At 55.1% G+C, this 14273-nt stretch overlaps 1 protein-coding gene across 4 annotated transcripts; it reads left to right on the top strand.

Moving 5' to 3' along the window:
* The first annotated feature begins 991 nt into the window (after positions 1-991).
* Positions 992-11780, top strand: GRK6 (G protein-coupled receptor kinase 6). 4 transcript variants are annotated; one of them, XM_014539062.1, is made up of 15 exons: positions 992-1228; positions 2129-2282; positions 2412-2489; positions 2833-2933; positions 3250-3342; positions 3444-3507; positions 3645-3785; positions 4068-4258; positions 5033-5070; positions 5161-5250; positions 6140-6348; positions 6429-6566; positions 9708-9845; positions 9942-10076; positions 10267-10805. In XM_014539062.1, the coding sequence occupies exons 1-15, from the start codon at positions 1167-1169 to the stop codon at positions 10270-10272; spliced, it is 1638 nt and encodes a 545-aa protein (XP_014394548.1). In that variant the 5' UTR covers positions 992-1166; the 3' UTR covers positions 10273-10805. The 4 variants fall into 4 exon arrangements, with proteins under 4 accessions (XP_014394548.1, XP_014394547.1, XP_014394550.1 ...); XM_014539061.1 differs by having other exon boundaries at positions 1077-1228; positions 10714-11780; XM_014539064.1 differs by having other exon boundaries at positions 1091-1228; positions 2170-2282; positions 10714-11780.
* Positions 11781-14273: the final 2493 nt, after the last annotated feature.

Genomic DNA, 14273 nt, shown 5'->3' with positions numbered 1-14273 from the left:
TGAGGCCAGGCAAGGGAAAGTGGTAGCTTGAGATTGCCATTGATTTGGAGCTGGGGCCCACCTCCTGTCACAGCCCTACTGGTGTTGGACACAGACTCTCCCAGTCACCCTCGCAACACCTCCGGAAGTGGCCTAGGACCCAAAGTACACATGGAGAAATTGAGGTTAATAGTGGGCAAGTGATGGGCCTAAAGTGTGAATTGGAGATTCCAACCAAGGTCTCCAAGACTCAGGCCCCTTCCACTATTCTCAACCTCATGGCCCACAGGCCCCATCTGGCTAGCTCTCTTAACATGTTTTATTTGGCTGAAGTGGTATTTAAAAAAATAGGAACCAATATTTCATATAACAGTCTGGATTCCCAGAGCTGGCCACACTGAGCCAGCATTCTTGCCTAGCAGAAACCAAGCAACAGCTGGAGTTGTGCTGCAGCCGCCTCTATTAGAAGGGACACGACTAGGTCAGTTCACCACACTCTCCACCACTCCCTGTTGTCTCCCATCTGGTCCACATTCACCATATCTGCCTAGCTTTGTAGGCATTTGAGCTGCTACCTGGGTCTCCGCAGCTGCAGTTGAGAGGTCACCTAGGTGAAATGAGGCAGGTATGAGGGCCAGGGAAGCCCCTGTGTGCAGGGGTGGGCATCCTGAGTGCCAACCCTCCTGCTGCCACCTTATTTGAGTCTCTTATAGCCCTGATACAGGGCCCAGTGACTCAGGCTGCCCTCTGGCTCTGGCAACTGTCAGGCATATGTCCTAGAATCTCCCCCTTTTGGGTGTTGATTTACATGGTTCCCGCCATTGTCAAGTTCTTTTCTATTTTCTTCACCTGAGAAACTACCTGCTAGGTAGCAGCTGAGACTTGCCGAGGCTGCCCAGAAACCCCCTTCCCCAGCATCCTGGCCTTACTGCCCTCTTGGCTCTTCCAGCCCCGGAGCCCCTAGCAGGAGGTTGGATGGGACCATGTATGTCCGGGAACCCAGTGAGGATGTGTTGGAGTTATAGAAGGAAGGCCTCTACAAGCCTCCTTTAGTGAACTGTGCCTCGGCTGGGCCCTGAAGGCCTCCGGACCACGCTGAGAGTGGAGGGGAGGCATGGCGGTGGCCAGACTCAGCGCCTGTTCGCTCCCACAGGTGGTGGCGGGAATCGCAAAGGCAAAAGCAAGAAATGGCGACAGATGCTGCAGTTCCCCCACATCAGCCAGTGCGAAGAGCTGCGGCTCAGCCTCGGTGAGGCCTGGGTGGAGACCCGGGGTACTGAGGCCAGGGTGCCCTGCTGGTGTCAGGGAGCCTCCCCTGAGACCTTACCCTGGGGCAGACGGGCAAGGTTGGGGGGGGTCCAGGGAGCAGATTTAGGCTACACCACCCACCTCAGTTTCAGTTCCTGGACTTGTGATGGGTGAGGGCAAAGAGCAAACAAAACAGCAGGGGGCGGGTGGGGTGAGTGTGGGGAGTAGGGCAGGGTCAGATTTGGGGCAGTATGAGAGAAACAGAGGAAGAAAGGGCTGGGCCTAGGGGGAGCAGAGCTCAGGGGACAGAGGATATAGTAGAGGCTGGAGCCAGCCCACAGATTGACTTTGTTGGGAACCTTACCCAGTCTGGTCCTGGGGGGCCCAGCAAAGCCTTGACCAGAAGGGCCCAAAACCCCAGTTCCTGCTTATCTTGGCTGAGGCCCCAGGTCTGAGCAGTACTTGAGGTTGCCCAGGCCCCCCTGACAACCTACATGTGGGCAAGGAGTATATTGTAGCTGCTTCCACTGCCTGGGAAGGAGATCTAGCCTGGAGTGCAACGGAAGCCACAGCTTCCTCCCGTACTTTCGCCAGGCAGGCAGCAGGTGTGGGCCCAGCCTGGGCCTGGGCGGAACCTCAGACCACACCCAACCCCAGCACTGTGACAAATTCGAGGTGGTGTGAACAAGGAGACAGTGGGGGAGGTGAGGGCCCCGGTTCTAGAGCCATAGTCCTGGCTGTGTGACCTTGGACTAATCACTTAGCCTTTCTGGGCCTCAGAGTCCCAAGCTATGATGTAGTAGAGGTTCTAAAGGAGAAAATGGGTGCCATGCTTCAGGGCTGGAAGCTGTCGATGGGACCCAGGGCCTGGTGGTGTGGACAGGAATGCCCCACTGGCTAGCTCCAGGTCCAGAACCCAGCAGCTCCCACCTCTGCCTGCAGAGCGTGACTACCACAGCCTATGTGAGCGGCAGCCCATTGGGCGCCTGCTGTTCCGAGAATTCTGCACCACGAGGCCTGAGCTGACCCGCTGCATTGCCTTCCTGGATGAGGTGGTGAGTGCTGCTTAGCCCCAGCCCCAGCCCAACACCCAGGTAGACAGAGGTCCCAGACCCTGTGTGCTCTGGTGCCCCACACCTGTTACTTCCCCCAGACCTCAAGCCTCTCCACCTTCCACCCTGCAGGCTGAGTATGAAGTGACTCCTGATGAGAAGAGGAAGGCATGTGGGCAGAGGCTAATGCAGAATTTTCTGAGCCACACGGTGAGTGAGCAGTGATGGAGGGATGACGGCAGCGGGCAGAGCTCAGTGATGGGGAGAGGAGTGGTCACCACCTGGGCAGAGATGCCCTGGAGCTGCTCCAGGCTCACCAGGCAGCACCGTGGGCACAGAGCCTAGGAGGGGGGACAAGCAGCCTGCCAGCAGCTCTGCTCTCCCCTGCCTCTAATAATGAAGCAGGAACCGAGTTCAGTCATCAGACAGGCTAGGGCACCACCAGCCTGCAGCTGCCCCTAGCACTGGCCCGAGATATCTGCCATCTCTGCCCTAGGAGTGAGCAGCTGGCCAAGGGGGCCCATTCACTGACCTGTCTGTGGCCTGTCCTCAGGGTCCTGACCTCATTCCTGAGGTCCCCCAGCAACTGGTGACTAACTGTGCCCAGCAGCTGGAGAAGGGGCCCTGCAAAGACCTCTTCCAGGAGCTAACCCGGTAAGCCTCTCCCTCCCACAGGCCTAAAATTGCGTCCTGAGGAGGGGCTTCTGTGGGTCTGGAAGACTGTGAACAGCTCAGCTGCTCAGCCTCTCATCCCAGCCTTGCCATGCTGTGTGACCTGGGGCAGGTTGCCTCCCCTCTCTGTAGCATCCTCAACTTCAGCACGGGTGTGTCTCCGTCCTAGGTGGGTTAGCAGGAGGGTTGGCTGAGGATGCTGCCTTTTAGGCTGAGCGTGCATGTAACAGGGGGACTGGTCCATCAAACTAAGAACCTGGGATGTCGGGCTGACCAGTGGGCTGGGCCTTCTCAATAGGCTGACCCATGAGTACCTGAGTGTGGCCCCTTTTGCCGACTACCTCGACAGCATCTACTTCAACCGTTTCCTGCAGTGGAAGTGGCTGGAAAGGTGAGCTCCTCGAAGGTGGGGCCAGGCCGGCCAGGTTGTTGGGGCTGTCATGGGCCTTGGACCCCTGCTCAGTCATTTGCTCCCCAAATCCTTTCCCACAGGCAGCCAGTGACCAAAAACACCTTCAGGCAGTACCGAGTCCTGGGCAAAGGTGGCTTTGGGGAGGTGAGTGGCCAAGCCAGACCATGTAGTGGTGGGGTAGAGTGGGTCCTGGACAAGCCCTCCTCCCTGCCCCCCAAACCTCTGTACCCCCAGCAAGAGCACAGCTTGTTCCCATTTGCCTCATCTACCCTGCCTATTAGGTGTGCGCCTGCCAGGTACGGGCAACAGGCAAGATGTATGCCTGCAAGAAGCTGGAGAAGAAGCGCATCAAGAAGCGGAAAGGGGAGGCCATGGCACTCAATGAGAAGCAGATCCTGGAGAAAGTGAACAGTAGGTTTGTAGTAAGTACAGACAGGAGACCCGCCCTGCCCCCTGGCCATGTGCTTGCCCTCCCCACTCACCAGGCTGATCTTTTCCCCCCACCCCACCCCTCACCCCTCCAGGCACTGCCTCCCATTCTTGGAGATGCCTGGGAAGGGCAGGTTTTGGGGTGTTGATACCAGGCCTGGGAAGCAGGCTGGGCCCCCAGGAGTGGCACTGAGGATATTTTGGGCGCTGGCACCAGCCCCGCCACCAGGTGGCCTGTGTTCCCTGCCTGAGGGCTCGGGTCCCTTGGGCCACAGGTGAGCTTGGCCTATGCCTATGAGACCAAGGACGCGCTGTGCCTGGTGCTGACACTGATGAACGGAGGTGACCTCAAATTCCACATCTACCACATGGGCCAGGCTGGCTTCCCAGAGGCACGGGCCGTCTTCTATGCTGCCGAGATCTGCTGTGGCCTGGAGGACCTGCATCGGGAGCGCATTGTGTACAGGTGCGGAGCTTTGCCTCCCACCAGGGGCTGTGGCTGGGCATGAGTGAAGGTGGTGGGTAGATGTGGGTGTCTGAGTCCTGGGAAGCACTGGCTCGAGGCTCTGCACTTGCCCACATTAGGTGGATTTGAAAGGCTCAGAACCCAGACTCTGGGATCTGGCTGGCATGGGGGTGTATCCGGCATTGTCACCCTTCTCAGTGACTTTGGGCCAGTCTGCTTCCTGCGCCTAACACCGTTTCCTTTCCTGGAAAGCAGAGGCTATAATTCCTGCCTGGTGGGTTGTTATAGGGGCCAAATGAGAGGATTTGGTAAAATACACAGGGCTTGGCAGTGAGGGCTCTGCCTATTACTGTTATTGGTGATTATTTCCTTGGAGTCTCCCAATAGCCCCAGGAGGGAAAGAATGAGCAACCCCATTTGACAGGAAAGGTAGAGTCGGCCACCAAAGGGTTGGGGGGACCATGGGGGGAGCCCCTCGACACTGGGTGGGTGAGCAAGGCTACTAATGACATCTGGGGAGCTTCCCTAGGTAAGAGATGCCTTCCACATGCCTAGTCAGTCCCAGGAGTACTGGCTCCATAAATCCTTTGTCTGCTCCCTCGAACTGGGGTTGCTGCGGGTGGAGGGCAAGGCTCTCTTGTCACCCTGGCAACAAATGGCTCCTACACGTGCTGCACATCGCATCCCAGGAGCTGACCCAACAGGGAGGGGGTAGCCCTGCCTGGCTGCCTGGCACACTGAGCAGCATCTGATCCTGCCCTTCTCTCCCCACAGGGACCTGAAGCCAGAGAACATCCTACTGGATGACCATGGTGGGTGGGGGGGTCACAGAGGTAGGGTGGTGTGGGGTGGGGTCCAGCCCACCTGCTTCATGGGCTCCTCACTTTTTCACCCACGTTCAGGTCACATCCGAATCTCTGACCTGGGGCTGGCTGTGCATGTGCCTGAGGGCCAGACCATCAAAGGCCGTGTGGGCACTGTGGGCTACATGGGTAAGTCCTCTCACCGTCCTGGGCCCGACACCTCCCTCCCCCCAACTTCTGTGGAGTCTCCTGTGTCTCCGGGAATAGAAAGAGCTATTGTCCCTCCTTCATAGATCAGGAGTCAAGACTCAGCCAGGGCCCCACATCCGTGTGAACCCACTTCATCTATTACTTACTGAGCTCCTATTGGCTGGACTTGCAGGTGGCAACCAGTGAAGGGACTTAAACCCATGTCCATGGCCCCAGCCCTCCACCCCCCTGACCTGCCTGTACTCAGAGTGGGAGTGCCCATCTGGAGAGGGGCCAAGATGAGGTCCTGGGTTCCCCTCTGGGACCACATGACACAGTAGGCAGAGCCCGAACTGCAGGTGGTCTCTTACCCGCCCCTTGCTTATTGTGTGTCCTTGGACCAGCCACTCCCAGCCTCACTTTCCCTGACTGTGATCCTCATACCTCCTGCCAGGGTTGCCTCGAAGATGAAGAGGCAGTAGAGGCAACTCACCCTGCCCTGTAGGCAGTGTAGGCATCCAGCAAGTGACTTTCCTCCTTTCCTTGGTCTAATACTAAATCCATAGGTTGCAAACTGGTAGCCTCACGGGCTTTATTTGGCCTATGTTTGTGTGTTTCAATCAAATTAGTTTAAAACGATTGGAATTGGTTGCCAACATTGAATGAGCCAGGCTGCCTCACATTAAAAATACGGATTTCTGACTTGTTTGAAAAGTTAGAAACCTGCCCTCTGCAGGTGCTCTCCTACTCACCATGGTCCCCACCGGGCCATTGGCGGTGCCTACTTGCCTGGTGGGTGTTCGAGCTGATCCCCTGCCTTGACATGTGCTGGGCTTCCTGGGGTACCCCTAACTCCTTCTTACCCCTAACTCCTATGCCACCCACCCAGCTCCAGAGGTGGTGAAGAACGAACGGTACACGTTCAGCCCAGACTGGTGGGCGCTAGGCTGCCTTCTGTACGAGATGATTGCAGGCCAGTCGCCCTTCCAGCAGAGGAAAAAGAAGATTAAGCGGGAGGAGGTGGAGCGGCTGGTGAAGGAGGTGGCTGAAGAGTACTCCGATCAATTTTCCCTGCAGGCCCGCTCACTCTGCTCCCAGGTGTGGCAGCCAGCGGGAGGCCTGGGCTGGGGCTGGGCACCTCTCCCAAGGCCTCCCTGATCACCCCTCCCCTGCTACAGCTCCTTTGCAAGGACCCTGCCGAGCGTCTGGGGTGTCGTGGAGGTGGTGCCTGTGAAGTGAAGGAGCACCCCATCTTCAAGAAACTGAACTTCAAGCGTCTGGGAGCGGGCATACTGGAGCCGCCCTTCAAGCCTGATGTGAGTACCACCTATCTGAAGGCAGGACCAAGCCAGGGTGGGGGCTGGCGGCTCTTGGAGTCAGGATACCTTCCATTTGAATGTAAGAAAGCCTAACTCAAATGGCTTAGCCAACAAAACAGATAATTCCCTGGACTCACAAAAATGAAAAGCCCCATCTTGGGCTCCAACTGTGTTGTAGGAATGGTCTCTCTCCTCCCTTCCCGAGAACTGGTCAAGGGGCAGCATTTACTCGCAGGTAGCTCTCCCAGGGCATGGCAGTGGTGGACCCAGCAGCTCGAACCCACAGTCTGCCAGCTCAGCCACTCCTGTAGATAAAGAGCACCTCTTGCCCAATGATTTAAAAAGTCCTAAAAGGGAGGATAAAAGGCCTAAGGCTGACGCTAATTGCCTTTGATTCCTCAGAGGCCCCTCAGTGGCCACACCCGGATCATATGCCTACCTGCAGCACTGCTAATGGAGGAGACCAGTTCCCCAAAGGAAAACCAAGATGCTGTTAACAGCAGGGGGAAGGGCTGTTAGGGTTGGCATAACACCTGGTGCCCACCACACCTGGCAGTGCTCACCTTCCATCTGTGGGCAGAACCCTCCCTCTTGTAGAAGCTCACCCATTTGCTGACATCTCAGTGGGTCAGGCATCCTGCAGGCAGGAATATTCTTGAGTTATCAGACTCCAAGTGGCAAAACCCCAACTCAGACTTACTTATGCCCAACATGGAGTTTGTTGGTTCATTCGGCCAGAAAGTCCCAGAGTAGGGCCCACATCAGGGTTTTATGCTGTGTTGCCAGGACTCCATCTCTTGGCTCTGCTTCAACCTGTTGACTGCCCTCCCACTAAATTCAGGCTTCTCTGTATGAAGTCACAGGGAAGGTTCTGATTGGCCAGAATTAGGTCATGTGCTTACTCCCCTCCCATATGTGAGAGGCCTGTGTCCTGTGTTCACCAGGAACACATGAGGCAGGAAGGTGATGGGCAGACCAGGTTGATGCATGATTGTTTATTCATTCAACAAATATCTGAGTGCCCAGATGTGCCAGACCGTGGAGATAATGAAGTCAACAGGACCCAGTCCTGTCTTCATGTTCTAGTGGGAGAACACACCAGTATAGGCCAGTAAGTGAAAACATTTTAGGTAATGTGAAGTGCAGCAGCAAAGAATAAAGCAGGTAAAAAGAAGATAAGGAAGATGGGGGATGGTCTCTGAGGAGTTGACAGTTAAGCAGAAGCCTAAAATATGTGAAGGAAAGAACCCTGCCAGGATTCATAGTGTGAGCATTCCAGGGAAAAGGCCTGAGCCAGGCAGTGCGGTCCTGGGGCAGGGACCAGCTTCAAGAACTAATACAGCAACGAGGGGCTAGTATGACAGAGGCGTCTTCCTCTGAGTGTGATGGGGGCCTCTGGGAACATTGAGACAGGAATGTGAGGTGTTGGGTGGGCCATAGAGGAGGTGAGTGGAAGGGAGGGACCCAGTAGCGGGCTGCTGCCTCTGAAGGACTCTGCCATGTAGGCCTCACTGACACCCATGATGTGGGCATTGCTGGGGGTGGCTGAGCCTGACGTCAGCAGCTGCCTCCAGCTGCACTGCCACTCCTACTTCCCAGGCACGTCGTCTAATTTAACCTTGAAACCACCCACTGCCCCCAGTCTTTCATTCTAAGTAGAAAACCAGCCCAGCCGGCGTGGCTCGGTTGAGCGTCAACCTATGAAGCAGGAGGTCATGGTTTGATTCCCGGTCAGGGCAGGTTGTGGGCTCGATCCCAAGTGTGGGGCGTGCAGGAGGCAGCCGATGATGATTCTCTTTCATCATTGATGTTTCTATCTCTCTCCCTCTCCCTTTCTGAAATCAATAAAAATATGTACATTTTTTAAAAGTTAGAAAATCAGTGCCTTGGACTTTAACAAGGCACTGATTGTTTTTAACAGCTTTATTGGGAGTTAATTCATATACTATGTAATCCACTCATTTTAAAGTATATAATTAGATGGGTTTTAGCATATTCAGAATTGTACAAGCATCATCACAATCAATTTTAGAACATTTTCATCACCCCCCCCCCCAAAAAAAAAAACACAAAAAACCTCGTACCCATTAGCAGTCATTCCCCATTCTCCCCTTCCCCTGGCAACCACTAATCTTTCTGTCACTATAGACAGGGTGCGCTAAAAAAATGTATACATACTTCATAGCTGATAGCTCAATTGATTTTTTTTCTTTTCAGATTTAACCCATTGGAATTAATAATTATTCAAAGTGTGTACAGTTTTTGGGGACACCCTATATTTGCCTAATCTGGACATTTTATATAAATGAAATTATACACGATGTGGTCCTTTATTAATGGCATCTTTCCCTTTGCATGTCTTTTTTCTTTTCTTTTTCCCTTTGCATGTTTTTAAACCTCATCAGTATTATAGCACATTTCAGTTCTTCTCTGTGACTGCACAATATTCCAGTGTATGAATAGTCCACATTTGTTTGTCTTCATCAGTTGCTAGACATCAGGGTTGTTTCCACTTTTTGGCTATCGTGAATAATGCTGCCACGAACATGCACATACACATTTCTGTGGGGACACAGGTTTCCTTTTCTCTTGGCTGTGTACCTAGGAATGGAGTTGCTGGCTCATCTGGTAATGCTGTTTAACCTTTGGGGAACTGCCAGACTGTTTTCCAAGGCAGCTGCACTATTTTATATGATGATGTTTTAATTGATATCCTTAATAGTAGGGGATGGAGCAAGCTGTTGAACATCCCAAGACAGAGACCCCTCAGCACTGGGCCCTGCATGCAGGTGCCCTCTGAAGGTGCCTGCTGAGATTCAGCTTCTGCTCACCTCACCAGTTGCACACGCAGAAAGCTGTGTGCAGACGGAGGGGGCACTTGTTAGTGGTTCCACCCGGCACTGTGGAGGCTGCTGGCTGTGGTGGGTCAGCTACCAGCAACTGGTCAGGGATGGAGAATGATTCCATTTACAGAGGGGAATTGAGCTCAGAGGGAAGGGACTGCCATGCTTACGAAGTACATGGGTTGCTGGTTTCTGACTCCAAACCAGAGAGCACAACCAGGCCAAGACTGGAGTGGTTCTCAGGGCTGAGCTGCCCTCCCATGCTCCTATCTGACCACTGCCTTTGTCCCCTCAGCCCCAGGCCATTTATTGCAAGGATGTCCTGGACATCGAACAGTTCTCCACGGTTAAGGGTGTGGAGCTGGAACCCACGGACCAGGACTTCTATCAGAAGTTTGCCACGGGCAGTGTGCCTATCCCCTGGCAGAATGAGGTGGGACCTGCCCAGCTGAGGGGGGGAGGGGGGCGGGTGAAGAGGCTCCAGAGGTCGGCCCTGGGGGCAGTCCTCACAGCTGCTGTCCTATGGCAGATGGTGGAGACCGAGTGCTTCCAGGAGCTGAATGTCTTCGGGCTGGATGGCTCAGTTCCCCCAGACCTGGACTGGAAGGGCCAGCCCCCTGCACCCCCCAAAAAGGGACTGCTGCAGAGACTCTTCAGTCGCCAGGTAACCCCAGTAGTGTCCTCCCTGGGCCCCAGCCTTGCTCCAGGGGATGGTGGGTGGGAGGCCGGGCCAGTGCCCGCATGTGCTGTGAGTGGGCTTCCTCCAGCCGTGCCAGTGGTACCCAGGGTCTCTGGTCTCATTCCCGCCCATCCCCCACCTCTGGCTGGGCTCACGGCCTCTTTTCTCTTTCCAGAGGTGAGCAGTGTAGGCTCCCCGTGGGTTGGCTTTGCTGCCTGGCCTCGGGGAGCCACGGGCAGCCCTTCCATGGCAGAGGCGAGATGTGGGAGAAAGAAGTCCGGTGCCCGCTCCCCACCTTACCCTCCCCACTGCTTTCGTTCCCTGCACCCCGGCACCTTCAAGCTGCTAGCCTTGCTTAGCCATCTGTTTCCCCGTGCCCTGCCTTCAGCTGCCCCAGGGAAGAGCAGCTTGATGGGGCCCTGCCCTGGCAAAGCCTGGATTCCACCTGGTCCCCTTACTTCAGCCTGTAGTTGGCAGCCCCTGCACCAATGTGTGGCCTGAGCTGCTGCTCCAGGCCCCTCGTGGGAGGTCCCCTCCCAGAGCATGGCCCACTCAATGATGGCACTGGTGGCTAACAGCGCTTGCTCTGCCTCTCTCCCTCTGTGTCTTCCCCGCCCTCCAGGACTGCTGTGGGAACTGCAGCGACAGTGAAGAAGAGCTCCCCACCCGCCTCTAGCCCCCAGTCTGAGGCCCCCACCGGCGGTTGGCGGTAGCAGCTACTTCGAGTGCTGTTTACAGTTTTGCACAGTGGTCCTCCCCATTGTCCACTCAAGTTGTGGCCTGGGGAACACAGCCGGAGCTGTCCCCAGTGTTCTCTGCCCCTCGGCCCGCAGTCTGGCTGAGTTTGGCAAGGCCTAGGCTGTCCTTGGGACAAAGGTGCGTCCCTTCAGCTCTTGTCCGTGGAGCTCGGGGCTTTCTGTATTTATGTATTTGTACGAATGTATATAGTGACTAGAGCATTCTGAAGACCCACGCTGGAGCTGGCAGAGGGGCCACTGCCAAACTCAAGGCTCCTCAGGCCCCTGAGCCCCCAGCACTGTGCTCACCGCTGCCGACCTCTGAGTGAGACTCGTGCCTGCCTCTGCTGCCCTGGCTCAGGCCACCACCTCGGGCCCAATGCTGTCCCTTCTCAGCACTTGTCAGAGCTGGATCTGGGGCATGTGCCAAAGTATGAACAGAGATTGGGCTGACTCTGGGACCCATCAGTCCACTGCCCAGGCTGTCCCAGAGGGGTGTGGGGTGTGCCTCTGCCTTCCAGCTCCCAGGGCACCTTGTCCCTCATGTTGTGCCCTGTCCTGAAGACACCTCTTGCAGAAATGTCCCATCCCAGGCGGGTAAAGGGGGTGTCCCTGGCCAACCCTCAAACATTCCAGACTTCTCTCATAACAATAGACACATGTGCCCAGCAATAATCCACCCCTCCCTCTGCGCGTTTGTGTGCGTGTGTGTGCGTGTGTGTGTGTGTGTGTGTGTGTGTGTGTGAAGGGGGCAGGCTGAGGTTGTGTGCCTATACGCCAGGCCCCACCCAGCCCTTCCCAGACTGGATAGCCATCCTGGTCCCAGTGTTGGAGTAGCATGGGATTACAGGACCCTGGTTTTTCCATATTTAAAGCCAATTTTTATTACTCATTTTGTCCAATGTAAGCTGCCATGTGTCTCTATGTGAATACAGTCTGAGCACAAAGCTGGCCTGCTGCCCCTGCCTGCCTCTTTCTTGCTCCTGGTGCTCGGCCGGTCTTCCTTCTTCCCTGGATCTGCTGGAAGTGGGAAGGGATTGGAGGTGGGCCTGGTGGGGACTGCCCTTCTAGCAAGGGCCAGGAGTTCCCAGGGTGACCTTGGGGCAGCCTCTCCAAGCATTCAGGCCTTTGGGTTTCTTAGCTTCCTACATGGGATGAGGCCTGAGGGAATTGGGTCCCCACCAAGGTGTGGGTCTGGCTTTGCCTGATATTGAGAGGCAGGCTCAGCTGGCAATATCCCCTCCAAGGCCAAGGTGGCCTGGCCCTCAATTGTGGACTTGGAGCAGCCTGGGGAGTGAGGTGGAGCTGCTGTTAGAAACACCTGCCCAGTCTGTCTCACCTGGACACCTGCTGTGTGCCTGGCCCAGGGCCAGTGCACGTGCAGTAGAGCCATCCCTCTGCTTTGCCCTTGAAGCAGGGAATGTGGCCAGGCCAAGACGAGACAATGGCAATACTGGGCATTAGGCTGTAGCAGAGCCATATGGGCATCAGAAAGGGTCTTCTGAAGATAGAAGTTGAACCAGGCCTTTGAGACATTCAGCTGGGATCAGAGGGATTAGGAGAGCATACCATTCCATAGCATTCAAAGTGCAAAGACGCGGTGGGGGGCGGGGGCATGTGACAGCCTGTTAACCACAAGTCTGTCCCAGTCTTAACAAACCTGTTGTTTGATAATCTCCCAGTGACCTCAGCCACACACATACCCATGCCCTGTGCCACCGTAAGAGTTTGCTTATTGCCTCTGGGCTGGGTACCCCATGCCATAGAGACCACATGAGCTTTGCTGTTGGTTCTGGATTCAAGTCCCAGCCTAGTCACTTTGCCAGATGGAAAGATGCGTGTGATACCTATTGCCTCACAAGGCGGCTATGAATGAGAAGTAGCCAGTCACCCCTCCCCTTGAGCCCCTAGGTCACTAACAGGACTGGGTTCCAAGATGACAGTTATCTCAGGCAGTCAGAAAGAAAACTCCAAGCAACAACTTAGAAGATGGGGTCTCTTGGGCTATCTCAGGTCTTGATGGTGAGTGGAGTGTGCTCTTCTATTAACTTGAGGGGAACAGAGTAAGGAAAGGGCCTTGCCAAGCTCTTCCAGCTGGTGAGTGGCTGTTGCAGGGCAAAGGAAGGCAGCTGAAGATGAAGCTGGATCCTGCCCATGAGGTTAGGGCCCAAGGTACACTTTCCTCTCTGCGCCAGGCTCTGGGAGGAAGGGCAGTGAGGAGGTATCAGCATGCAGAGGCCGAAGCCCAGCCCTCGGCAGGTGTGAGTGGGTGTCAGGTGGACAGGAAGGACCCTGTGGCACACTACCTGCAGTGGGTCCAGATCTCCCACCAACCTTCCCCTTGGGATAGGGAAGCATCCTGGAAACTTCTTGACTAGGGTTCAGCTTACCTTAAAGCTCACAGTGCACCATTGGCAGAGGAAACTCGGAATCACTTCCCAACAAGTCTTCCTAAGCTCACCTGCTCTGAGAGGGAGCTGGGGACTCGAAGGTAAGCTTGGAGCTCAGTCTGGTAAGGAGGCAGACATGGGAATAGTGGGAGCCAGTGTGAGCAGGTGGCAGAAATCATTCAAAAGCTGGCAGGGCTGGGACTAGGGAGGGAAGGCCCTTTGGCTACAAAGGTGTCAGAGTTGGTGCCCTCCAGCACACAGGACCAGATGTATCTGGATAGTCTAGGGCCGTGGTCGGCAAACTGCGGCTCTTCAGCCCCTTGAGCGTGGCTCTTCCTAAGCCTTAGGAGTACCCTAATTAGGTTAATAACAATGTACCTACCTATATAGTTTAAGTTTAAAAAATTTGGCTCTCAAAAGAAATTTCAATCGTTATACTGTTGATATTTGGCTCTGTTGATGAATGAGTTTGCCGACCACTGGTCTAGGCCTCTAGTGGTTTAAGATGGCTAAACATGAGGTGGGTGGGTGAGGTGTGGAAGAAGGGAGTGCCTGGAGCTGAGGTCAGTGAGATACAGCCATGTATGGCTTTGGAAGCAGTAATGTTGTGGGGTCTCATCTGGGAGGCAGTGGAAGAGTGCCTGCCCAGCATGTACAAAAGCACCCCAAGTTTCCTTTGGGAAACTCTCCACTCAGTCCATGTGGTTTCAATGGGGCCGGGTTTGCACCCACTGCACATACATATCACACACCTAGAGCTGTGTGACAGGTGGGGCTGTTGGGGATCTTTGGTTGCAAGGTAGAAAGTGTTTTTGTCTTTTAAAGAAAGGATGGGGGAGAGCTGATTGACAGGAAGAACCAGACTGGGGCGGCTCCAGGGCCTTAGTCGCAGACCCGATTCTCCCAGAAGGAAGATGCTACAATCATGTTCATGTCTGCATTGCTGACATAAACCCAAGGAATCTGAATAACCAGACTGGAAACCTGCCCACTGTGCATCCGGAGAATAGGGCACTTGGGTTAATAGGTCCACCATGATGACATCCCTGGGACAC

The sequence above is a fragment of the Myotis brandtii genome, unplaced genomic scaffold (genome assembly GCF_000412655.1).
Source record: "Myotis brandtii unplaced genomic scaffold, ASM41265v1 scaffold208, whole genome shotgun sequence".
NCBI lineage: Eukaryota > Metazoa > Chordata > Mammalia > Chiroptera > Vespertilionidae > Myotis > Myotis brandtii.
The sequence above is the reverse complement of the archived record's forward strand: the minus strand, read 5'-3'. Positions and strand labels throughout refer to the sequence as shown.

Coding starts and splice junctions, on each gene's coding strand:
- GRK6 (XM_014539061.1), top strand. CDS start 1,167: ATGGCGACAGATGCTGCAGTTCCCCCACATCAGCCAGTGCGAAGAGCT. Junction 1,229..2,128: donor AGAGCTGCGGCTCAGCCTCG/GTGAGGCCTGGG, acceptor CCCACTGGCTAG/CTCCAGGTCCAGAACCCAGC. Junction 4,259..5,032: donor CGGGAGCGCATTGTGTACAG/GTGCGGAGCTTT, acceptor CTCTCCCCACAG/GGACCTGAAGCCAGAGAACA.